The following is a 25,662-nucleotide window of genomic DNA, read 5'->3' on the forward strand; positions in this document are numbered from 1 at the left end:
GTGTTAGCCGCTGAGAAGAGTCTTCTAACATGCTTCCTTGTCCTTTCCTTCTGATTGGAGCCAGTCAGTGAAAGGAGGTGAGTCGGCCACTGAGAAGACTCTTCTCAGCAGCTAACACTCTTCCCTTTCGTGCTTATTGGCTCCTAGGGATATCTGTTGTTGTGGGAGAAGGCATTAACAAGGATATCATTCTCAACCCAGCAACAAAAAAAAGGGCAGGGCAAGGCTGTGCCTGACATGAGGGGATCCTGCACGTCTTAATTTGCCACTATACTACTGCTTACTAGGCATTTGAAGCATTGTTTTGTTTTATTTCTCTCTCTCTCTCTCTCTCTTGCCTCCTCCTTACCTTGAAGGAGGGTGTAATGCCACCGGCCCTCAAGGAGGCAATTATAAAACCCATTCTAAAAAAGTCCTCCTTGGATCCCCAAGTTTTGAACAACTTTCGCCCCATTTCGAATTTGCCATTTTTGGGCAAGATCATTGAGCGAGTGGTGGCTAACCAGTTGTCAGCACACTTGGATGAAACGGATTATTTAGATCCATACCAATCGGGTTTCAGGACTGGACATGGTACTGAAACAGCCTTGGTCGCTCTGGTAGATGATATGAGGAGGGCATTAGACAGGGGAGAATTCACCTTTCTTGTCCTCCTGGATCTCTCAGCGGCTTTTGATACCGTCGACCACGGTATCCTGTTAGATCGCCTGGGGGGATTAGGAATAGGAGGCACTGTTTTACAGTAGTTCCGTTCCTTTCTCTCTGACAGGCATCAACAGGTAGCATTGGGAGATGAGGTTTCAGACCCTTGGCCCCTCACTTGTGGAGTACCACAGGGTTCTATCCTCTCTCCCATGCTATTTAACATCTATGTAAAACCGCTGGGAGCTATCATCAGGGGTTTTGGGCTGCGGTGTCATCAATATGCTGATGACACGCAGCTCTATCTCTCCTTTAAATCTTCACCGGAGTTGGCTGTAGAGACCTTGTCCAAGTGCCTGGAATCCGTGAGTGGGTGGATGGGAAGAAACAGGCTGAAGCTCAATCCTGATAAGACCGAGGTGCTACTTGTGGGTGACAGGGGAAGGTTGGGTGTTGCTGACCTGAATCTTAATAGGGTAAAATTGCCCCTGAAGGATCAGGTCCGCAGCCTCGGGGTTGTTCTTGATTCCAAGCTGTCCATGGAGGCTCAGATTTCGGCAGTGAGCCGGGCAGCTTGGTATCAACTACACCTCATACGGAGGTTGCAACCCTACCTTCCTATTCATCAGCTCCCACTGGTGGTACATGCCCTGGTCACCTCTCGATTAGACTACTGCAATGCGCTCTACGTGGGGTTACCCTTGAAAACGGTCCGGAAACTACAACTGGTGCAGAATGCGGCGGCACGCCTGCTTACAAACAGCCACCGCCGTGATCACATCACGCTGGTGTTATTTCATCTACATTGGCTTCCAGTTGTTTTCCGGGCCCAATTCAAGGTGTTGGTCTTAACCTTTAAATCCCTATACGGTCTTGGCCCAGTTTACCTGAAGGAGCACCTCCAGTACCACCAACTAAGCCGCCCGACCAGATCAGCCACACAAGGCCTTCTCTCCGTCCCACCAACGAAAACAGTTAGGTTGGTGGGGACTAGAGAGAGGGCATTCTCAGTGGCGGCCCCCACTCTCTGGAACTCCCTCCCGTTCGATCTTCGCCATGCCCCTTCCCTAGATACATTTCGCCGAGCCTTAAAAACATGGCTCTTTGGACAGGCCTTTGGGGTCCCCGGGGTGGGCTAATTTCTTTATATTGTTTTAAAATTGTCTATTGATGGCCCTGTACTGCCGCTTTTTAAAATGGTTATTGTTGACTGCATTGTATTTTATTATGTATTGTATTATTATGTATTGTTGAATTTAATGTTGTACGTCGCCTAGAGTAGTTTCGGCCAGATAGGCGACACAAAAATTAAATTTATTATTTATTATTATTATTATTGTCCTCATTCATACCTCCCTTAGCATCTGTTCAAAGATTGCTTGCCCCCCACTTTGAGAGCTGTGGACTTGAAATGGTAGCATACTTTTGGTAGCCAGCAGGGGGAAAATAGGCTATAATTATCTCACATGAGGCTCAGCTAGAGATGTGAAGGTCCAGAAAAAAATGGAAGTGGGGGGGGTGGATTGTTATTTTTTTCCCCTGGGCCTTCTCATTTCTACCAGCAACTTAAGGATGACCCTTCTCCATTTCACAATATCTTTAGTGTCATTAGGCCACTCTGGCTGTATACACACCATACATTTAAAACATATTATTTTTCTCAAAGAATTCTGGGGACTGTAGTTTACCCCACATAGAGCTACAATTCCCAGCACCCTTAACAAACTACAGTTCCTAGGATTATTTGGGGGAAATTGTGTGCTTTAAATGGATGGTGTGTACCAGGGGTAGCCAATGATGTTGTTGAACTCTAATTCCCGTCGTCGTCTGCCAGCATGGCCAATGGTCCAGGGTGATGGGAATTGTAGTCCAGCAACATCCAGAAGGCATAGCCCATGGGACAAATTCTCCTTTCCCTAGCCCGAGTCTATTCTCACCTCCTTCTTTCCAGTTTTCTGCAGATGCTCTGCTCTTGGTCTCTGTGATGTCTTTGTGGGAGACCAGAAAAAGAGCCACTTCTCCCTTTTCATTCTTGATAGGCACCACGTCCAGGAGACACCAGAAGGGGACACCTAGGAGACAAGGGGCCTTGATGTGAGATGATAACCTTGGAAGGGTAGGGGAAACAATCCTCTCCCCGAAACTCTCATTGTTGTGTTTTACTGCTACACCAAACTCCATTCTTCTTTTGGAACGCTAGGGAATGGAAGGAAAGAAAAGTGACCCAGCCACCTGCCAACAAGATTTTCTGGGCCAAGTAAGGTGTACATGGATTGGGCCTTTCATCCCACTTGCAAAAGAGAATGCAAAGTTGCACCTATTATCTTTTTGGTGCCTACTGAAGACCTTTCTCTTTCGACAAGTCTTTTAAGTAGAGACCTTATCCCAGTCTGCGTCTGGAACTGCTTTTTAATATGTTTTTAACGCTTTTTCAAAAAAGATGTTTTTAAAGCTTTTTTTTTTTAAAAAAATTTAGGATGTTTTGTTGTAATATATGTTAAAGTCTTTTTTTATGATGTTTTAGAGTGTTTTTGTTGCTTTTCTTTGCTGCCCTGGGATCCTACTGGGAGGAAGGTCAGGATATGCTTTGTGTTATATACAAATTTGTATCCTCTTTTTGCATGTGGGGTGGAGGGCCCAAAAATAAATCAGGAACAAGGAGCATTCATAGGTAATTAGATGTCTGACAGACAGAATGTCAACAGGTTAAGCTTTTCCCATAATTATGTATCTGTACTAGAAAAGACTTAACCTGTTGAATTTCTGACTGGCACACAGATATTAAGGCACAAGGTGTTGAGGCACTTTCTTCCACCGCCAACCCTAATCCATGCAAAGAAAAGTGTTATGAGTGGTAAACCACTGATGTTATTGCAAGTCTTTCATAAAGTGATCTTAGGGTAGCAATACAACATTTAGTGCAAGAGCAGGTGTGGTATTTTAGATGGCGGTGGGCGTCAAAAGAGATTTAAGGTTTATAGCAACCAAGGTTCAGATGCCTGTACTTAGATAAATTCAATATTAAATTGTTACAAAGCTAGCAGTGTATTTTCTGAGGTTATTTGTTACTTATACTCACAGTAACTATAGCAATGTTACCAGCACTGGTCAAACAGTCCCCCCCCGTTTTTTTTCCTTGTTAGCAAAAATGATTTGAGCCTTTGACATAAATATAGCAATTTTAGTGTTTTTACTAGTGGCAACAACCCACACCAAAGAATCCCCCTATTTTCCTCCCATGGGTCAGGAAGCAATTAATCAACCCCTCCCATGTCACTACTACAATTAACAGTATCTCCAACTCCATTTCCCTTTAAAAAAATCTAAGGAGCTGAATAATGACACTGGAGTTCACTGCAGGATTGTCATATGCTGCTCTGTCTCACATGCCCCCTCCCCAGGCCTCTAGCTGGTGTGTGTGTGTGTGTGAATGGAGGCACACACACCCCTGAGCTGTGTTTCACACACTCCTGGGTTTGTTTGTTTTTGCAAAATTGCCTTTTTTTAATTTGTGAGATGACAGACAATGACAACCGCTATTTAATGAATGATAGTTTGTTTTAAGAACAGGAGCAATTGAAGAATAAGACCCTCTGAAAAATTCAGTGAATAATACACTACAGCTAGCTGGCTGGCTGGCCACCTAAGCTGTAACTCAGGCTCAATTTCTGATTTTCCCAATATGTGCAGCTCAGCATGAGGCCTTTTCAGGCCTTCTGGACAGAAACCCAGCAACCAGTAAAAAAAGTTCCAATTGCTTTCCGCAATTAGTTTCTAATTGCTTAGTTCATGCTTTGTATAGCAGCTAGTTGTCCAATAGGAAGGAAAATCTAAAGGCCAGGAACAAGACTAGAAGGAGGGACTCTGAAAAAATGGAAATGGACTGCCTTTGATTCTGAACTTATGGCGACCCTATGAATAGGGTTTTCATGGTAAGTGGTATTCAGAGGGAGTTTACCATTGCCTCCCTCTGAGGCTGAGAGGCAGTGACTGGCCCAAGGTCACCCAGTGAGCTTCATGGCTATGTGGGGATTCGAACCCTGGTCTCCCAGATTGTAGTCCAACACCTTAACCACTACACCACACTGGCTCTCAGGACTCTGAAGGAGGAGTTAATAAACACACCCTATAGAATTTATTCTCTCTGCCTTTCCCTAAACCTATAGTATGGACAAGTTTGGTTTTCAGGTGGAATCTAAAACTGAGACACCTAATGCAGCATCAAAGCCAAGCTCAGGAGCTCACTGTCTTTACCAAAAGAGTTCAGTTCATGAAGAATCAGAACTACACAGGGACAGAGCACAGGTGAAAGGGGACTGTTGTTATAGGCAAAATCAAGCTTTTGAGGTTGGTAATTCCTGGGAATCTCTCTACAAAAGGGTGATTAAACTTCACGGAAGTTAACACATTCTCTGGATGAAGGAGGGATGGGGGAGGTCACTGCCTTTCCTTTCCGCTGGCCTGGCCTTCACATTCTCTCCACCAGTGAGAGGTAGGGGGGACTGGTTGGAGATATGCCCCTCTTTCCCCTCCCAATGCACCACTTAGAAATGTGGCTGCCCCACCTACCAAGGCTGGTTTCAGGGCTGCTCCACTCCCCATCAATAATAGTATAGCAACACTGGGCTACTTTGCAGGGTCAATGTAATCCATGCTTTCTTAAGTACAGTACTGCCCCCTGCCCCACAATGTGGCTATATTAATGACTGGTTTTATTTGCACTTGCAATAGCAGAGTAATTTTGTTTAACGTTTACATGCTCAGGAAAAAAATATTTACATTAAATTAAACATGAGTTAGAAAGAAAATGAACTTCTACCTTTGCTGCTACCTTTTTCTTTTCGGTGGGCACGCTACTGCTACACTAAAATCCTGGATTTATTTTTTCTGGACATCAATCACTTCTCTACCAGTGAAGATGGGGGGGGGAGAAACAGGTTCAAAATGAGCCAGAAAATCTCTCATAATTGTCTGAATCTAGAGGAAAAAACAAGTCATCACACATGCACTAAGGAAGACCAAAACACAGCTTCAAAATGAACCAGGCAGTCCCTTCTACATTGTTTATAACAGGGTCATCTTGAAGCCATTTTGGGGTCTTCCCTGATGCATGTGTGTCTTTATAGTTCTCTGCAGCATTCAGAGTTATTTCACTCATTCGCTAAAAACACTGAAAGGCAGGAGCAGGCTCATATCTCATCAGGCAATTACTTCGAATGCAGTTTGCTTCATAATGTTTGTTCTATGGGGACTAGAGACTTACTTTTTTTTTAGTGAACACTCAGAGTCTGAGCCCCCTATTGGCTCTGTGCCTGGTACAGCAGCATCCTCTGCACCTCCTCCTTAGCAGCCCTAAATGATGCTGTTCTCTGAAAAGCAAATATTGAACCCTGCCCCAATAGGGACCTATCCATCTCCTGGGTTTGACAGATGCCCCCTCACCCATTTCTCCACCAGGCCCTGCACTGCCAGGCCCTGTAAATTGTGGCACACACATGGGACACCCAGACATTCTGCCTCATTTGCAGACATGTATGAGCAATAAAAGCAACCTTCTGCTGGGGAAGAGCCATAGCTAAATGGCACAGCACGTGCTTTGCATGAAGCAGGGCCCAAGTTAAATCCCAGGCATCTCGAGTTGAAATGACCAGTGGCAGGTTGGGATGAGAAATACCTCCACTTGAAACCCTGGAGAGAGCTTTTGCCAGGACAGTACTGGTCTAGACAGTGGAGCACAGTAGACCATACTGGGTTAGATACTGGGACTATACTTTGGTCCGAAGGCAAAAGAGGCCACCACCTTGCTGAAGCTAAGCATGTCTGTGTCTGGTCAGTGCCTGGATGGGAGACCCCATGGGAACCACGTGTAGGCCACCTTTGGTTTCTAAGATGAAAGGAAGGCGGGGTATAAATGTAGTAAATAGATGATAGATGGGCAAATGGGCCTGGCCTGGCCTATGGCAGATTTCTGTATTTCCATTGGTACTAAAACTCTTCCATTTTCTCTTCTCTCAAGAGGCCTTAGGTTTTGAGAAGCTACTGCTCAGCCCAGCTGTGCTTTCCATTCAGCTCTGGGCCCAACAGGTTCCTCACCTACTCCTTCCTGCCATTACTGGGATGCCTGGCCCTGGCTTGCATTTAATTGGGCTTCAACGGCTTCTGATGACCTGCATAACGCACACATTTGCAACAATGTTAGTACTGCATTCATGCTTTACATCAGGGTAAGGAACCTCCAACTCCTGAGCCTAATTAGGCCTGGCAAATGTCCCAATTTGGCCCGCGAGGCCATTTCCCCCAAACCACACCTACCTGCCCCAAACTTGATGTCATATGTAACATCAGGTGAGGAGCAGGTGAAGATATGGGTGCCAATGCACAATTGAGAGTATTGTGCACTGGCAAGAGAGGTTTGCTGTCACCGCCAATCAGCTGATTGTCAGCAACAGCATGCCAGCTGGGATAGGCTGCACTACAGAGTTCCCCATGGGGAACTCCCATAGCGCAGCCAATCTCAGTAAGAGCTTAAAATCAGCACCTATCACCACCCTAAAGTTTTGTGAGAGGGCGGTGTATAAATATGTTAACTAACGCTCCCTGGGATCAGCTGCACTATGAAGCTTCCCATGAGCTCCCCCATCTCTTTGCAAGCCCTTTGCTCCTTACAAAGAGCCTTCTCTGCTCAATGCTTTGAAGCGCCAACAATCAGCTGATCAGTCAGTCTTCAAAGAACCACACAGAGCTCTTTGCAAGCCCTCTGTGTGGAGCTTTGAAGTCCTGATGATCAGACTTCTCATTTTGAGGGTTTACACTTAAATAGGAGCAGGGAACCTGTGGCCTGCAGATGCTGATGGACTCCAATGCCATTCAGGGGTATCTGGCATTGTCAATGGACAGGGATAATGGGAGCTGTAGTACAGCAACATCTGAAGGGTCACCAATTCCCCACCCCGACTTCAACCATCTTTGATATACATTGAAAAATATGATGTATGAAGTGGGGAATTCTCAGCATGCAGGGTTTATAAAATGGTGATTACAAGGGAGGGAGGGTGGGTGTGCGCGTGCGTGTGCATACATGAGTTTGCACATACACGTACAAATGCAAAAACAAAATTCTCTTCCTCTGCAATTGCCTCTGCCCTAGCAATGCACACTTTTCAAATGAGAAATGTATGCCAGGATATATAGGAGAGATGGAAAATTAACACTAGGAAGGGATCATGGGTCAGTGGTAGAGCACATGCTTTGCATGCATAAGGTCCTGGAATTAATCTTGGGAATCTCCAGTTTTATAAAAGGATCAGCCTAGCAGTCCCCACTCCCTTTACAGGAAGTGTGGCAAGTATAGCTAGACTTCAGCCCTACACTCCAACATACAAGAGACCCCCCCACACTCCTGTTCGATAGAGCCACGGGGTTTTACCAGTACAGCCCATTTTGTGAGAAAAGAACTCACCACTTTTCCTGTAGAGAATAAGCTCTGCTTTAAATTCCTTGCGCTCATCGAGGGCCTTGCGGATCTGAGTGCGTACGAGTTCGCTGGTGTCAGGTCCGTAAAGGAAGCTGCAGGCACAGCAACGCTGCATGACCTCAGCCCGGGAGAAGCCGGTCAGTTCACAGAAGCCATCGGAACAGTAAACCACAGGGAAGGCACCACGCACTTGGGCGTTGCCCAATACAAAATTACTGTCTGCAAGAGAGAGAGAGAGAGAGAGAGAGAGGTACCTAGTGGGTGGCTTTGGGTCCAGGGAAGACCTGAGTTCAAGAACCACCTAAGCCAAAAGAATAACTCAGTCATTATTCCTTAGCCTTTGGTCTGGCATTTACACATACAAGTACGTCACTCGATTTTTCATCACAGAATGATGCAAACCAAATCAAACAGAATGTATTGCTTGTTAGCCAGTCAGGCGGTTCACATACACAGACAATAAAAAACGAAAACAAAGCTTAGATACATACAAAATACATTAAACCATACCAAAATGCGGTTAAAAATTATACCATAACAATATCTCATTGGCATTATTCACATATATTATCAGATGATGTGAAAGCTCGACGACTCTCAGCTGGATATTTGAATGGAATGGTCACTGCTGAAAGGCAGTTGTCAACAGGAAAGTTTCATACATGTCTATTCAGGAAGTGCTCATTTGCATACCTCATGTATTCTCAGCAATCTGCGACTCTCACAATACATGACCTTGCTACACGCCTCTTTTTGACTGCATGTACACAGTACAGGGAAATGCAGTTGGCTCTGGATTTCCATGGTGTACACATGCAGCATACAAGTGAACAGAAAACAGAGGGAGAAATAACAGGGGGGGATAACACTCTTACACCTTGCAGGATACATTGTTGGGTATCACAGTATATGGAACTTACGGCAACATGTGCAAGAAAAGGAGCACATATGTTCGAAGCATAAAACACTGAAAGTACCAAAAATGGATGGCAGAGAGAGATGTAGGGAGCAGCAGCAAAGGAGGAAACTCCCAATATACTATGTTGCCTGCACCTGGCAGGGGTGTAAGGTTAGAAACACAAGCATACAAGAAGAAGCCCTGGTATATCAGTAGAGAGTGGAGAAATAATCTGGCATGACAAGAAACAGGATATGTGGGGGAACCATAGATATAGCACTGAGTTGAGAATGATGTAAGAATGCTCTATCATTCAAGTCCCATCCCCCAAGTGCCCAGTACTGGGGGGGGAGGCATCATTTCTAGTTTCTTCCCCACCGACTCCCCAGGAGTTGGCACCATCTGGTACATCTCCAGTTTCTGACTATTTTTACCCTGTTTGTTCTGTGCAGAGTTTAGTCATCGCCTGCGGCATCTGGACTCAAACCCCCAACTTCTCACCAGCGGAGAGAACCAGAGCCCCCCCTCCCCAGCCTCAATTCATTTGCATAGATTTGAATAGGAGCATCAGCAAGCTGAGAGGGGGCAACAGATGCCAGGGCAGCCTTTTCCCTTGTCTCTACTATATCTAGATAAGGTTGGGGAAATGCTTGAAATGTGGCCTACGTAAGTCTAGTGGTGACGAGAAGGACGAAGGAATGAGGATCTGCGAGACCTCCCAGAAGAGTGAAGTATAGTGGCAACAGCAGGAAGAGGGGGAAATGGAAAAGGGGCTGGCAGTGGTGCAGTTTACAAACACCAGGAAAATGTGACAAGCTAGTTTTATACACCAAACCGTCATGCCTAAAACGTACAGCAAACTCTCTAGCTCCCCCCAACAGAAAATGACAGATTGCATGGGTAAAAACAACAAAGTTCATCACTTTTGCTCACTATCAAAGTTAATGAGCAAACAAACCCATTAATAAAGCAAGGTGTATGGCTACTGAAAGTAACTAGGTGAGAGTGATTAATCACACAGTTATTTTGATTCAGCGTTCATAACCATCCAGCTTTCTGGGTGCCAAAGGGCCAGACTATGCATTAGACAGATTTCCACGGAACCCTCTCCCAACCCTTTTTATCAGTGAAAAGGAACCGCTAGAGGTGGGCAAGCAGGAGCAGAGGAAGGCTGATTCACTGCATCTTTTCCGGTACAAAGAGAAAAGCAGCTTAAGGGGGCTGGGTTTCCAAGGGAAAACAACTGGCCGGGAAAGGCTTAAGCTCTCACTCTGCAGTTTATAGAGGGGTGTAAAGTGCCAGTAAGTTCACAGAGTACATTTTAATACACCAAAACAGATAGGGTTGTCAACATTTTATTGCCCCTGTGCCTTTTCCAAATAGCCCGACCCCTATGAAGAAATGTAGCGGGTGAAGTTTTTCTTAGCGTGGAGATAAGAGGTAGGGGAAATGTTGCCCAGAGTTCCTCCAGACTGGTTTTGTTTTGTTTATTGCAGCTGTATTCTGCAACATGTCATTGATGCAATAATATTGCACTAGGGGTGAATTGATACTGGACCGTCCATAATTCCTCCTGCTTTTTAGTTGTTCTGTGATGTTTCCCCAATGTTACCACATTATTGCTGTCTGAACGGGCACTTTTGCACAAAAAGCAGGACACATCACCACCAGAACATTTGTGGTATGAAAAGTTACAGAATTTCAGCAGAAAGTTACAAGACATGCATCGATTGGAAACAAAGCGATATATTTGCCCTGGAACTTTTGCAGGCACAAACAGTACTGAAAGTGGGATTGTGTACAGCTGCCCCAATACCATCATGAGCACAAATCCTCATGAATACACAACAAAAAGGTTGTCTGCAGGGGCCCCTGGTTAATTTTTGTGTGCCATGGCACTGCTAAAAACAAAGAAGCAAAGTTGGCAACCCAGAAGCAGTTATAAAGAACCAGACTTTGCCCACTGGAGAACTTGCTGGCCAGTAAAGTCCATGTTATAAAAGTAAAAAACAGAGATGGAGAACAAACTCAGAGCATTCTTTTTAGAAAGACATTTATGTACAGTGATTTAGTTCACACCTATCACACAGTCAACAGGTTACCATGAAGCACACGCCTCCTTCTAGGAAGTCTTTGGGAAGGATTGATTTCATTCTGCCATTTTACATAAAGGCACAAGCAGCTAGAAGCTTCCCATCTATTTCAGAAGCAACACTCAGAGCCTAGAAACAACGTTGCATTTTCAAAACACTGACACTGGGGAGAGCCTTGGTTTAGTGGCATTTTTCAGGCTAAACACAATCAGTTTCACATCTAAGAGGAAAATACATCAGTCAAAGCCAATAGTCTGTTGTACAGTGTGTGTGTAGGCTGAACAATACAGGTAGATCAGCCCCAAATATATGCCTCTCCTTGGCTCAAAAGCAAACCTGAATTCACTGGAGCCAAAGCATGTGTGATGTGTGTCCTTACTTCAAGATATCCTTCCATTTTGCAAAGCCAGCAGTTTTGATTCCTGGCTTTTCCAGGTAGGGCTGGGCATGTCCCCTCCCTTAAACTCTGAATAGCTGGTGCCAGTCAGTGTACTGAGTGAGGTAAGCCAATGGTCTGACTCAGTATAAGGCAGCTTCCTAGGTTCGCTTTTGTCTCCTTGTTCTAACCTTCTCCTTCCTGCCATTTCTCTTTCTCTTATAGGGGAACAATTCAGGTGTTATATTTTAGATTTTAAAAATCTAACTCTGAAATTGGACCTTTCCTGCCCCTTCTTGATTCCACATCAGAGGGAGAGCTTGTTCCTGGCCTACAAGCAAGATGTGCTCACTTCAAACCTCCAAGGAGATGGCATGTGGCTACCAAGGCAATGAGCCACCAGGGATACGAAAGATGCAGCCATATAACTAACAGTGACACAGTACAGCTAAGCTGTTTTCAGGAATCAGGGCTTGCTTGCTTGATTTATTTATTATTTGATTTATATCCCGCCCTTCCTCACAGCAGGAGCCCATCATTTTTGTGATAGTACTCATCAGTACAGAGTACCAGCACCTCTTTTTTGGCTGTCCATGGCAACTATTGGGCACTGGTACCCACAGCACTTTTATCAAGGTATGGGTACCAGCACCAGATCTTTTTTTAACTAAAAAAGCACTGCCAGGAATACATATCTGGAGATGGTAGCAGAATCTCACGTGAGAAAGGATTGCAGCAGGATTCCGTTCAGTGTCCTCTTCTGCTGCATTTGGACTACAGTTCTTTCCTGTTCTCAGGGAACCCTGGGAACTGTAGTTCTGTGAGGGGTATGTGTGTTAAGGATCTCTTTCAGAGGACCCTCAGGATCCTCACCAATCCCCAGGATTCCTTGAGGGAAGCTCTGCCACTTAAACTTGTTTACATTTGTAGTGCAGATATGTCCTATCATGGAGACCATTGTGCAAATCCACCCTACGAGGAGGTAAAGCACTCTTCACAGCTCCAGTATTTAGGTAGTACTGCCATCACTGCACTTGTAAGCCCCTAAGCTAGTAGGCTGCAGGGATAGCCACTGCATTTAGGTTTTAATCCTGGGAATGGGGGAAATGACCATAGTCACCACTGGAAAGAAGAGTCAGCCCATCTTCTCCTGACTCCATTTGCCCAAACCTTGGAGTGTGTTGCTGGAGCAGCCTGACTCATGGGAAATAAACCGTAGTTATCCAAAGCAACCAGTCAACCTCCCATATTCCAAAATAGTTTATTTTAAAAATAATGAGTAGGGAATGGAGAGAGATAAGCAGAGTACAATATAAAACAGAACACAATCGTAGCGTCCAGGAACACAGGAAGCGGCCTTATTTTGAGTTAGACCATTGGTCCATGTAGGATTGTCTACACTGACTGCCAGCAGCTCTCCAGGATTCCAGACAGGGGTCTCTTCTATCCCTACCTAGAGATGCCAGGAGTTGAACCTTGGACCTTCAGCATGCAAGGCAGATGCTCTGTCACTGAGCTATGGACCTTCCCATAGCTCCAACTCTGGAGGCATTCAAGAGGCAGCTGGACAGCCACCTGTTGGGTATGCCTTACCTTGGATTCCTGCATTGAGCAGGGGGTTGGACTCGATGACCTTATAGGCCCCTTCCAACTCTGCTATTCTATGATTCTCTAAACCTTCTCTCCCACAGGAACATAGTAAGTTGCCTTCTATCAAGTCTGAGCATTGGTCCATCTAGCTCAGTATTGTGTACACTGTCTCATAGTGACTCTCTAGGGTTCCAAGCAGGGGTCCTTCCCAGCCGTACCCGGAGATGCTTCGGACTTAACTTGGGACCTTCAGCATGCAAAGCAGATGCTATACCACTGAGAGCTACAGCCCATGTCCTAATAAATTAAATAAAAACACACACGTAGCATCTAGCTAACCCAACAACTGACCAAGGTACAAGTACCTGGAAATGCATGATGAATCAGGGTGCTCCAATGAAGGCAGAAGCCTGTTTTAAAAAAAATAACCTCACCTATATTTGAGTGGCAGAGGGTGGCCAAGCAATGGGGAGGAACCTGAGGAAGCATGAGGCAGCTCATGTAGGCAAGAAAACTGCAGAGCTGGGTGCTTGGGACAATTATCACTTGGCCAAGGTAGGGGAAGATGTGTGAATTGGAAGGATCTTCTCTTGGGTCCCTGTCAGGCAGATTTAACTAAAGAGAAAACATAATGGTGTACAATACATTTCAGAGATTAACAACAGGGAATTCAGGCTGGATTAATCTGTATATTAATTAAGCCACAGAAAAGGAGCCCAGATTGAAATATATATTCTGGTTTGATTATCTGAAGGCCTAATGCATTTGTTCTTATTTATTTATAGATTTATAACCTAGGGTTTTTCTTGGGGGAGGGGGAGAGAAACCTCACATTGCCATAAAAGGAATAAAATCAACAATAAGATCAAAGCAATGGAGGAGATTCAACAAACATTTTGCACCAGCTCAAGATTTCCCCTCTCTCTTCTCCCTGGGCTGTCCCTAAATCTGCTCAGAAGGGTTGGCAGAACCCCTACAGCAGATTTAGGGGGCACGTAGGGGGAGAAGGAGGGAGAATGTTACATCGTGCAAGGAAAAATCCTTGTGCCAATGGAACATTCACCTTAGCACTGCACTGAATACAACCCAATAAAAACAGCAAAGTTTTTAATGGAGCAGTCTTATACAAAACATCCACTTAATATTTGTTATACCAGTCTTATTAAACATATCTGGCAACACACAGCCTTTCTATCTGATCAAAGTATATCTTAAGCCCATTTCATCCTCTCTAGAATCCAGTCACATTAAAAGTCCACATGTAAAGCTGCGTACACACTAACCCACCTGTAAATGTAGTTTTTCTCAATCCAGAATCATTCATACTTATTCTCGACATGCTGCTTTCAATCTAGATTGATTCTAAATTCTGTCTTCCACAAGGGTGGCTGTGTTTATTTGATACGTGGTTTGAAAAACCTTGTGATTAGAGTGTCCATCTCTTTTCTCCCCTGCCCGTGCCCAAGGTGAATGAAAGACGAATGGTGGCTTTGATCTTGGTCTATGCCCACCCACAATGTTACTGGGCGTGTAGATAAACAACACACACACCCCATTGCTGGTATAGTGAAATGTGTCTAAGTTGGATGCATAGTAAAGAAAGAGTTAACTTTCTCTAGGGGTTATTACACACCCTAGAGGAGCTAGACTGATTTAGTGAGTTAGTGTTGTGTGTGCTGGGTGAGGTCTATCATAGAACAAGCTCAGATATTTTACTGTTTTAAGAATTGGTAAATAAAGAAGCTCATTTTTATCCTCAGTCTTATCCTGATCAATATAACATGGTGTCAGAAATTAAGAAATCCTCATAGTGTCTCCAGAATAGCACAGCTCCTGGCACAACTGAAACAAAAACAAAAGAAAGCAATGGCAAAGTTTTCCTCACCAGAGGCCTTTCATTTCACCAGGCCTGCAGCAGGGCCAAATTGGAAGCAGAATTCCAGATACTGCATTGCTACAAAACTGAATGGAGAGAAGGAAGAAATTCAGGTATGGTCCTTGATTTATGCCATGGGACAGCAAGCAGAGCAGATACTTAAATCATCTGAGTTTGCTGTTGAAGAGGTAGTCCTGGGGAAATTTTATGAATATTTTTTGCCAAAGAAAAATCTAATTCATGAAAGAGCATGCTTTCACCAGAGAAATCAGAAACCAAGGGACTCTGCAGAGGCCTAGATAAGATGGCTTCATGAGAAAGCTGATGAATGTGCTTTTGGGGACATTTCACCAGGAGTGAAATGCTCAGAGACAGATTGGTAGTGGGAATGTTGGATGAAGACCTCTCCCAGAAGCTGCCGATGGAATCTAATCTCACTTTGGAGAGGGCTGTGGAGATGATAAGAAACTCGGAGCTTATAAAAGACCAGGTCCAAGACCAAGGTGCTTTAAAAGGGCTGCAAGAAATCACTAAGAAACCCCGCAGAAATGGAAACCCCAAACTCCAAAATACCAGAAACAAATATACAGTTAAACATTTAGTGCTCAAATAAAAGCCCCTAGATGCACAAGATGTGGGAAAGGGCACACACAAAGAGCTGTCTGTTCTGCAAAGGTGGCAGAATGCCACAACTGTAAGAAGATAGGTCGTTTTGCAGCTGTGTGCCACACTAGAATGGTGAGTGAAACTGTGGAGCAGCACAAAACTCAAGAACAATTTTTTCTGGGTACAGTCACATGGGTGGAAAATTTCACAGATCCTTGGGAAGTATCACTACAAATCAGTGGGCTCTCAATAAAGTTTAAAATACACACTGGTGCAGATGTCAGCATAATTTCTGAGTCTATTGACAAGTCTTTCTCTAACCTGCCTAGTCTCCAGCAGACAACAGCAGTTTTAACTGGTCCTGGAGGACAGAATCTAAATTGCATGGGATACTTCATAGAAAGAACCTGCTACAGAGACAATGACTTTGACTTTAAGATCTATCTGATCTGTGCAAAGATGAATAATCTCAGAAACCGAGATGTTGCAACTGTTATGGTATTGGTGCAGTGTTTAGATGAGCTTTCCACAGAAATTCCCGACACAGTTGGAACTTTGAAGATACCACCAGTACAGAGGGGGCTGTACCTTATGTTATTCACACTGCCAGAACAATATCAGTTCCGCTGCTACCCAAATATAAAAGCAGAACTAGATAGAATGGTTCACTGTGGAGTCATAGAATCTATCACAGAACGTACTGATTGGTGCATGCCAATGGTTCCAGTACCAAAAAAGGACAGAACAGTACGCATGTGTGTGGATCTGAAACAACTAAATAAAGCTGTCAAGCAGGAAAAGTATATTCTTCCTACTATAAATGATATCCTGCCACAGTTAGCAGGTGCCCACATATTTGCTTGATACTGCAAGTGGATTCTGGCAGATCTGCCTAGCTGCTGACACTGCTAAATTGCCTATGTTCATCACTCCATTTGGGAGATACTTCTTCAAGAGATTGCCATTTGGAATTTCAAGTGCACCTGAGCTGTTTCAGATAAATGTTGGAGCTGTTACAACACCTGGAAGGCGTTTCAGGGTTCATGGACAATGTGTTGGTTTATGGTGCCTCAACAGAGAACACGATGAAAGATCAGCCAAAATTTTTAGCAACGGTAAAGACAGCAGGGTTAAGATTCAACAACAGCAAATGCATCTTACACCAGAAAGAGCTTGCATATCTTGGAAACTGGAAAAATGAACATGGTGTGAGTCCAGTTCCTAAGGAAGCAGAAGCTATTTCTGCAATCGAGCCTCCAGACTCCATGACAAGATTGAAAAGATTTTTGGGCATGGTACATTATTTGGGACACTTCTTGCCAAATTTGGCAGAAAAACTACACCCATTAAATACACTTTTGAAAGCAGACGGCACATGGTGCTGAGGTCCAAGCCAAGAAAAGGCCTTCTTAAGAGTGAAAAAACTCTTAACAGAGGATCCAGTACTCGCTTACTATGAAGTTAACCGGCAGAGTGTAGTGAGTGCTGATGCCAGCAGTTATGGCCTGGGAGGAGTACTACTCCAAAATTATGATGGAGAGTTGAAGCCAGTAGCCTATTGCTGAAGAACACTAACAGAAGCTGAGACCCAGTACACTCAGATGGAAAAGAAATATCTAGCTGCTGTGTGGGCTTGTGAAAAATTCTCAAAATACCTTTATGGGCTAGAATCATTTGCACTCTATACAGACCATAAACCCTTGGTACCGCTGATAAATTGCAAAGACCTGGATCGAGTACCATTACTATGTCAGTGACTCCTTTTACGCATGATGAGGTACAATCCTCAAGCAGAACATAGACAAGGCAAGACTCTTGTTGTAGCAGACACACTGCCAAGAAATCCACTGGAAACGCCACACTCCAAAACAACCCAGTTAGTTGAGGAAATCAAAATCCATGTAAATCTTCTACAAGCTTCTAAACCAATATCTACCACACTCCTTTAATGCATTCAAGTACCTACCAGCACTGACCCAGCTCTTTCAACAGTGCTGAAATTTGTCAGAACTGATTGGCCATTGTACATGTCTGAAGTGACAACTAACCTTAAACCTTTCTTTGCAGAAAAGGGAAGCCTTACAGAATTGGACGGAATAGTCCTACTTGATGATAGAATTGTCATTCCTGCTACAATGATACAAGAAATATTGGGAAAACCCCATGAAAGTCTTAAAGGAATCAGTAAGTGCAGAGAAAGTGCAAGAATGACTGTTTGGTGGCCCTGAATATGGCAAGACCTCAAGGCAATAATAGCAAACTGTGAGTTTTGCCAGACAAATAAGCCTTCACAATGGAAGGAACCACCCATTACCACTCCACTGCCCAACAGACCATGGAAGAGAGTGGGAGCAGACATCTGTGAGTTACAAGGACAAAAGTACTTAGTTGCAATAGACTATTTCTCCAGATACATAGAGATTGCATACAGGCCTGATTCAACAAGTTCTACTGTTATCAGTTGTCTGAAGAATATCTTTGCCAGATGGGGAAGCCCAAATGAACTGGTAACAGATAAGAGGCCACAATTTGCAGGGAAAGAGTTTACTTTGTTTGCAAAGAAATATGACTTTTGTCTCATTACAGCCAGTCCCCACTACCCACAAGCCAATGGGGAAGCAGAGTACAAACAGCAAGGCAGGTTTCAAACAGAGTACAAACAGCAAAGCAGGTTTTATGTCAGGAAGTTCCTTTCCTAGCACTGCTAAGCTACAGAGCAACACCTATCAATGCAACAAAGTGCAGTCCTGCACAACTGATAATGGGAAGACAATTAAAAATACCAATTCCAACCATAGAAGCAAATTTGTATCCTAAGTGGCCTGATTTGGGAAAAGTCCATGTCAAAGACAACATGGCTAAAAAACTAAAAATATTGCTACAACAGACATTACAGAGGGAGGACATTTCCAAAAATAAAACCTGGTTCACAAGTAAGACTGAAACTAGATGACCAGAAAAGATGGTCTGAACCAGTAACAGTCCAGAGCCAAAGTCAAACTCCAAGGTCTTACGTTGTCACTACCAGCAATGGAATATTCCGAAGGAACAGGAACGTCTACAGTTGGTTAAGAAACCACAACCAATTTCACAGCGAAGTGAGAATTCAGAGGCAGAAATACAAGAAGAGCAGAATTTATTACCACAACAATCTCAAAAGACTTGAGAACAAAGAACTGACACATTCTTGTTAGCAAGCATCGACTGTCGAAGACAACCTATCTCTTGAGAGTCTGAAGGGAATGACATCCAGAGGAAGAGTAATTTGAAAACCAGAATGTTATAGAGACTACATATTATTCTACACAATGTTTGTTGATAGTTAGAAAAAAACACACAAAATAAGTTAGAACTCAAAGAAAGGAAATGTATTGAAATGTGTCTTTAAGTTAGATGCACAGTAAAGAAAGAGTTAACTTTCTCTAGAAACACCCTAGGCTAGGGGAAGCTAGACTAATTTAGTGAGTTAGTGTTATGTGTGCTAGGTGAGGCCCAGCATAGAACAAGCTCAGATGTTTTACTGTTTTAAGAATTGTTAAATAAAGAAACGCTGTTTTATCCTCAGTCTCATCCTAATCAATATAACAGCTGCGTCTTGTGCTGGAATTGCTTTTTAATATGTTCTTAAACCTTTTTTAAATGGTTTTTAATCTTAGATGTTTTGAAGTAATGTTTTTGAAGATGTTTTGTTTTAATGTGTTTTAAAGTTTGTTTTTATGATTTTTAAAAGTTTTTAGTGCTTTTGTTTGCCGCCCTGGGCTCCTGCTGGGAGGAAGGGAGGGATGTAAACAGGGCTGGCTCCAGGCATGTGGGGGCCCTTGGGCATCAGCTTGCCCTGGCCCCCTGGTGGGTGTGCGCACGCCCCCCGCGCCCCCCTACCTGTCTAGTCTTTACCATTGCTCTTAATGAAGATGGCGGTTGCGGTTTCCCTAAGGGGAATGAAGCCTCCGCCACCATCTTTGTTGATGGCACACGTGCATGCTACATGCGCACATCTCTGCCATCAACTAAGATGGCGGCAGCGGCTTCAGTACCTTAGGGAAGCTGCAGCCGCCATCTTCATTACGGCCAATGCTAAAAAGCCAGCTGACAGGTAAGTGGGGGGCATGGGGGGGCGTGAATCACAGAAGGGGAGAGGAGGGCCCCTCAGGGGATGCTGTAGCTCTGGGACCCTCGGGCCGGTGCCCAACCTGGCCGCCCTTTAGAACCGGCCCTGGATATAAATCTAATAATAATAATAATAATAGCTGGGACCGCCTACTTCTGTTTGCAAATGGACACACCGTAGGGTAATGCAGAATCAATCTGTGATGAACTTTTATTTTCAAACTGAAAAACTTTCTCAAGTAGTGCTTTCCAGGGTAAAAAAATATGCAATATGTCAAGATTGCGTGTGGACTACGTAGAAAAAACAATTACTCTCCATTGATTCTAAAATAAAATGTGTGTATGCAGCTTCACCCTTTTATACTTTATATTATGTATCTACATACTTATTCATAAGGGTGTTTATAAACCACCAACTCTTAAGAAAAATATTGTGGCAGTGTACACCAAAAATACAATAAAATTATTAAAACATTGTTGGTGCCCAAGTTTGCTTTTTTCCTCTTTCCTCCCTGCCCCTTTCCCCTTGTGTGTTGTGTTTTTTAGACTGTAAGACTGTGGGCAGGGACTGTCTTGTATTAGCTGATTGTATATAAGCCACTCTGGGAGTCTTTTGGCTGAGAGTGGGGTACAAATACAATAAACAAACGAATAAATAAATAATGGAACCAGAAAATATAGAACCCAATGACCAACAATGAATAGAGTTAATTCTCAAAAAATGTTTGACAAAACAAAAATATTTTCAGCACAGGACAAAACATCAAAATGGTGGGTTGTGTCTGATTTCAACAGGAGTAGTGTTCCAAATATTTGGAGCCACTACACTGGAAGTGTTAGTATGAGTGGAAGTGAAATGAATGTGAGGCTTCCTGGATGAATTGTAGCAATCTGGCTGGTGTATCAGAGACAGAGTGGTCCTTCAGATAACCTGGTCATTTGTATCCTGTCCTTCCTTTAAGGAGCTCAGGGTGCCATACATGGGGTTGCAATATCAGGCAGCTGGAGAGACAGTGACTTGCACAAGGAAACACAGCAGCTTCGTTATTATAAGTATAATTATTAATTTATATACCAGTTCATGACAAAACAGGCTTCTAAACAGTTTGCAAAGTATAAAAAAATAGCAATACCTTGATGTGCATTTGAATCCAGGCCCCGTCTGTTGCTGTACACTTGCACTAGAACTACTAGAACCTTCGGAATATAACCATTGCTTAATTTCAACTATGTCTGGTTCACTGATGCTAAGCTCTTGAATCAACCTGTCTCTTACCATGTCAAGTATAAGCTGTTTTTTTTGGAAGGGGCTGCACTTCTAGGGGAGCTGGAAGGTATCTGAGTTTATGCAGAATGCAGTGACATCTGATGAACCCACTTGCCATTAGAGGTCAGGGATTCCAGGGCACAGGGCATGGCTTCCAGGTGCTTTCCTTTTCTGATGAATTCAGAATGGTCTGACAGCCTCTTGGATAGGATGCACTTGCCCCCAAATAAACACACAACAAATAAACCCACTCCTTTCTATAATCCTGAGTAACATTTGTCTGGCTCGTGCAGCAGATCTTCACTCTGAACAGCAAAGTCTGTGTTCCATATTCCACAGGCGAGTCAGTTCAACAGAATATTTTGACTGCTACTAAAGAGCCACCTCGTTGCACTTAAGTTATAAGGACTCTCCCAAAACTTGCTTGTTTCAACAGTCTGCAGTTTGCTATCATTGTACTTAATGGCCTTCACTTCAGAATGGCAGCCCCACCAGGGTGCAATCTCATGAGATTGCCTGTTAGTTCATTGGGTACATATTTCATCTGACACATTCCAGGTAAAGCACATGTGTCTTCACATCTCAGCTACAGGGAGAGCAAGAGGGAGCAGGAGGCCAAAAATAGCATTTTCTAGCTGTTCATTTGAGGCCAGGCCTTGCAAGTTCGGCAATTTTGTAAATCACAGAAATGTTCTGGGTATTTGGAAACTGTCACAGAAATATGACTGCTGCAGGAAGGTTTGACAGCCCACAGAGAATTCCTGCAGGATTTTTTGTCATATCACAACCACAGAACCCTCTGTTGGGATGCCAAATGTGCTCTTCTGTATCGCTGGCCCTTGGTACTCCTACTGCCCTAATTAATCCACACAAAAGAAAGGCAGAAGGCCACATTTACAGACAGTTATGTAAATCAGTCTTTTACCCTGAGTACTATATTCCACTCATCCAATCCATGACTTCCGTTTGAATTTCCCCCCTTCATTCAGCACATTGTTTGCAGCGATTTCCAGGGAGGCAGCCTAGTTAGTCAGTGTTTCAGCAAAAACAGCAAAGAGTCTTGTAGCACCTTAAATGTATTATATGGTATGAGCTTTCATGGGTTACAGTTCACTTCACCAGATGCATGAACTGCTATCCCAAGTTACAGGTATAGAAATACATTGGGGGGGGATTATTATTATTATTGTTTTTCCACAACACCGGTACCAACAATGAAAAAAACAACCTCCGTATTACCACAAGGTGATAATCATCAGGCAAAAATCATGGCAAAAATAACCGGGTTCCATTTGTTGAATATATTGCCCTTAGTGGGCAACAGAGAGGAAGATGGATTTTTAGATAACCTGGGCCAGTGTTATTTAGAGCTTTGTAGGTTTGTAGCAGAACCTTAAAACTGGCTTGGTGGCTAATAGGCAGCCAGTACAGACCCCTCAGCACCAGCATATCTGCCTGATAAGGAGTACCACTTACCACCCAGGCTGCAGCATTCTGCACCAGCTGAACTACAGCCTTTGGACCAGCTGCAAGGGAAGTCCCACATGGGACACATTACAATAGTCCATACATGAGGTTACCAATGCATGTGTCACAGTGGCCAAATTATCCCTGTCCAGGACAGAGAGCAGTTGACACACCAGCCAAAGCTGGTGATAGGTGCTCTTCACCACAGAGGCCACCTGGACCTTCATTGACAAAGATGGTGCCAAGAACACTCCAAAACTGCATACCTATTACTTTAGAGGGAAGGACCAGGTCTAGAACAGGCAGGTTCCCCAGTTCTCAGACCTGGGAACCACTCACTCGCAGTGTCTCTGTCTTAGCAGGATTCAGACCTTTATCCACTCCACCACTGCCTCCAGGCACTGGCTCAGCTTATGCCTGGCCTCTCCTAAATGTTCCTCCTGAGTGTTAATGAGAGACAGATGCATCTCACCATGGAGGGCATTCCGTAAGTAGGGAACTGTCTGCCACAGGACAGCACCAACCAGACAGTACCCAGCAGTGGCATCACAAACAGGGCCTCGCCTACTGATCACTGATATTGGGAGAAGTGCTCTTTTACATACTTGGGTCCCAAGCCATTTAGGGCTCTGTATGCTACTACTAACACCTTGGTGTTATAAACAGAGAGATCAGAAGAAAATAGTTTGTAGTTTTTGAACCACAGTGATACCAGGCAGGATTTTTTAAAGGGTAGGGAGACCCCTTAGCAGCTTTTTTGTATCGTTATCCACTGCGGAATGAGGTCTCAAGAGTGTTGCTGATGAAGGGGTGAATTTTTGTCTTCATTCTTCCTCTGTCTATTGAAAAAACAGATCTGACTCAAGGTGTCTATGGAAATGACTCCATTCAAACCTCTCATCTGACCCCTCATCCACTCACCTATGCTGCTGGGTCCCTTTGCCCACTGCAAAGCCTTCCATAACTTCTCTATAGCAATCCTTCCTTCCTTGCATCAAAGTGGCACTTTCCCGAGAAAGGCCACTCCACCTGCTGCTGCAACAGAACTACTAACCTTACAAAAGACTGCCCTAGGCGGCTATCTATAATTGCCTATATGCTTGCGGCTGTGACTGTAATCAGAGCACCAGATGAGGAAATGCTCTATAAATAGCTGCTTCTCCTTCCCAGAGACAGCAGTACTATCTCTGTGCCCAGGAAGAATCCCTGGTACAAATAGAGCCTACAACAAGGGCACAGGAACAGGGGTGTGTGCACACGTGCCACAGTTCACAGCCAGGGCTGCATGTACACTTCGTGCCTTGAACACAAAAACACCACCCAGTCGTTCAGGGCCACATTCTGTACCAAGAAAAGCCGGATTCTGTAACCAACGTACTAATAAAGCACAATTGCGTATCTTTGCTTGATCTCAATAAAGTATCCCACTTCTTCTGAGTGGGAGGGGGCAAGATGCACTGAAGCCCCGCCTCCTGACCAATGGGAATCCTGCCCCGCCTCCCCTCAGGCTCGTGAAATTTCGGTAGGCCTTAGCCACCTGTTTTTCCAACTCAACTTTGCTACGCTGAGCGGGTTCTCAAGGAGGAGACGCCTAGGAATGTCTCTGTGCCGAATTGGCGTTGTGCGTTCCTTCTGTGCTCGCACCAGATTGCCAAACCCGCGCAGCCCTTAAAATGAAAAAGCAACAATCTAAGGGATTCTGCTCTCATTAAGGTGAAATGAGGTCTCTCTCTCTCTCTCCCTCTCCCTCTCCCTCTCTCCCCCCCCCCAGTGAACTTGCCGGGATTGCGGCAGACCTGCAGCTGCACTTTTCAAGCTCGCTCTCTCCTTTCTCCCTGTTGGCCCGGCCCTGCTGCAAAGCCACCCTAAGAAGGCCTTGCTTGATGTTAACATTCTGTTAACGCAGGCTTGGAGGGCCCTCCTCCCCACTGCTTTGTTGTGCATCATTTGAAACCACGATGCAGCTCTTGGAAATTAAAAGGCAATTAAGACACGGGGTGGAGGGTAGTGGCGGTGGCAGGCAGCCCCCCCCCCGGCCTTCTCTTGGCTGTTTATCTGCACTCTCCAGCAACTCGCTCCCCTCTAATTATACCCAGGGTGACAGCAGCTTTCAGGCTCTGCGTGCATCCGTTAGATCTGCTTGAGTTGGTGCCTACGAGAGCGCCGAGACTTGCTCTGTAATTTGCCTGCTGCTGTTACTCACTATTAGCAATGTGGGATGGGTTAGGTATTTATAGAGCAGCCGGTTTCTGGGATCCTCGGGGACATATCTGGTTAAGTGCATCGGACGACGACGGCGAAAGGGTGAGCATGCATTTGGGTGGCCCACCAAGCCGAAACTCTGCCCATTAGTTGTGTGTTTGCGCTGGCCTACTTTCTCTGTGTGCGCTTGACAACCCCCTTGCTTTTGCAGAGCAGGCCGCAAAAAACAAAAACAACACATACACACAGCGGCGGCGGCAACAACAATGAGATCAAGCCCCTGGTGGGTCAAATACATAGCTGTGTTCAAAACTGTGAGTCACAAATTGTGCAGGCTCGTGTAGTGAAGAGTCTCGAGAGGTCCAACAAGAATGTGCGCAAGGATCTCATGTCAGCCCCCTGCAATCTCCTCCTCCTCCTCCTTTTCACAGCACACATCCATCTCCCTTTGTCTCTTTTCCCTCTCTTGTCTCTGTATCATGCTATTCTCTACAACTCTCTGCCTCCACGCATGAAGCCACTTTCCTTTAACCATCACTTTTAGTCCACTCCAATGTTAGCTCCAGGGTTTTGGTTGGGGGGGCTTGGGCAAGACACCTTCCATGGAGCCCCCTCCCTCAGTCAGTTTGCCTCCCCATTGCAACACGTCCAGTGGGCCATTTGATGGGATGTGAGTCCTCAGCAGATGCCCTTGACACCAGCCCTGCTTGATCCTCCACTACCACACTGTGATGGCTCATTTGTTAAACCCTGTCTTCTCCCTATCCCACTGACTTTCTTATGTACTGTATGCTCTCTGGGCACAGGTTGTACCATATGTTGGTTTGTAGTATAACTTGATTGTCTAAGGGAGGGTCAGGGGAAAAAAGCATTTAAATAAATGCATACATACATGTTCTTTACAGCGCCTTATGCATAACTGGTGCAAAAGAACTGTTAAAATGCCAACCAGTGACTTCAACTCTGCATTCAAGTCTACAGGATTACAATATAAGATGTGCTTGTCAGCGCAATACTTCTCCCCAACATTCATACCTTATGCACCCTTGATGCAAATGGAGAGA

General features: G+C 44.5%; 1 protein-coding gene across 5 annotated transcripts in view; it reads right to left on the reverse strand.

Annotated features, from left to right (window-relative positions):
* Positions 1-25,662, reverse strand: part of KCNH3 (potassium voltage-gated channel subfamily H member 3) — a 72,082-nt gene that overhangs the window by 19,011 nt on the left and 27,409 nt on the right. For 2 of the 5 annotated variants that reach the window (XM_061615400.1, XM_061615403.1), the window contains exons 2-3: positions 8,102-8,335; positions 2,580-2,714 (exon numbers count right to left, since the gene is read on the reverse strand). In XM_061615400.1, the coding sequence (XP_061471384.1) occupies positions 2,580-2,714; positions 8,102-8,335 (369 nt within the window). Of the gene's footprint in view, positions 1-2,579; positions 2,715-8,101; positions 8,336-22,662; positions 22,775-23,317; positions 23,705-23,774; positions 23,811-25,662 lie in introns of those variants that run through there. The other 3 variants (XM_061615404.1, XM_061615401.1, XM_061615402.1) reach the window with 3 other exon arrangements.

Source organism: Rhineura floridana, chromosome 3, assembly GCF_030035675.1.
Source record: "Rhineura floridana isolate rRhiFlo1 chromosome 3, rRhiFlo1.hap2, whole genome shotgun sequence".
Taxonomy (NCBI): domain Eukaryota; kingdom Metazoa; phylum Chordata; class Lepidosauria; order Squamata; family Rhineuridae; genus Rhineura; species Rhineura floridana.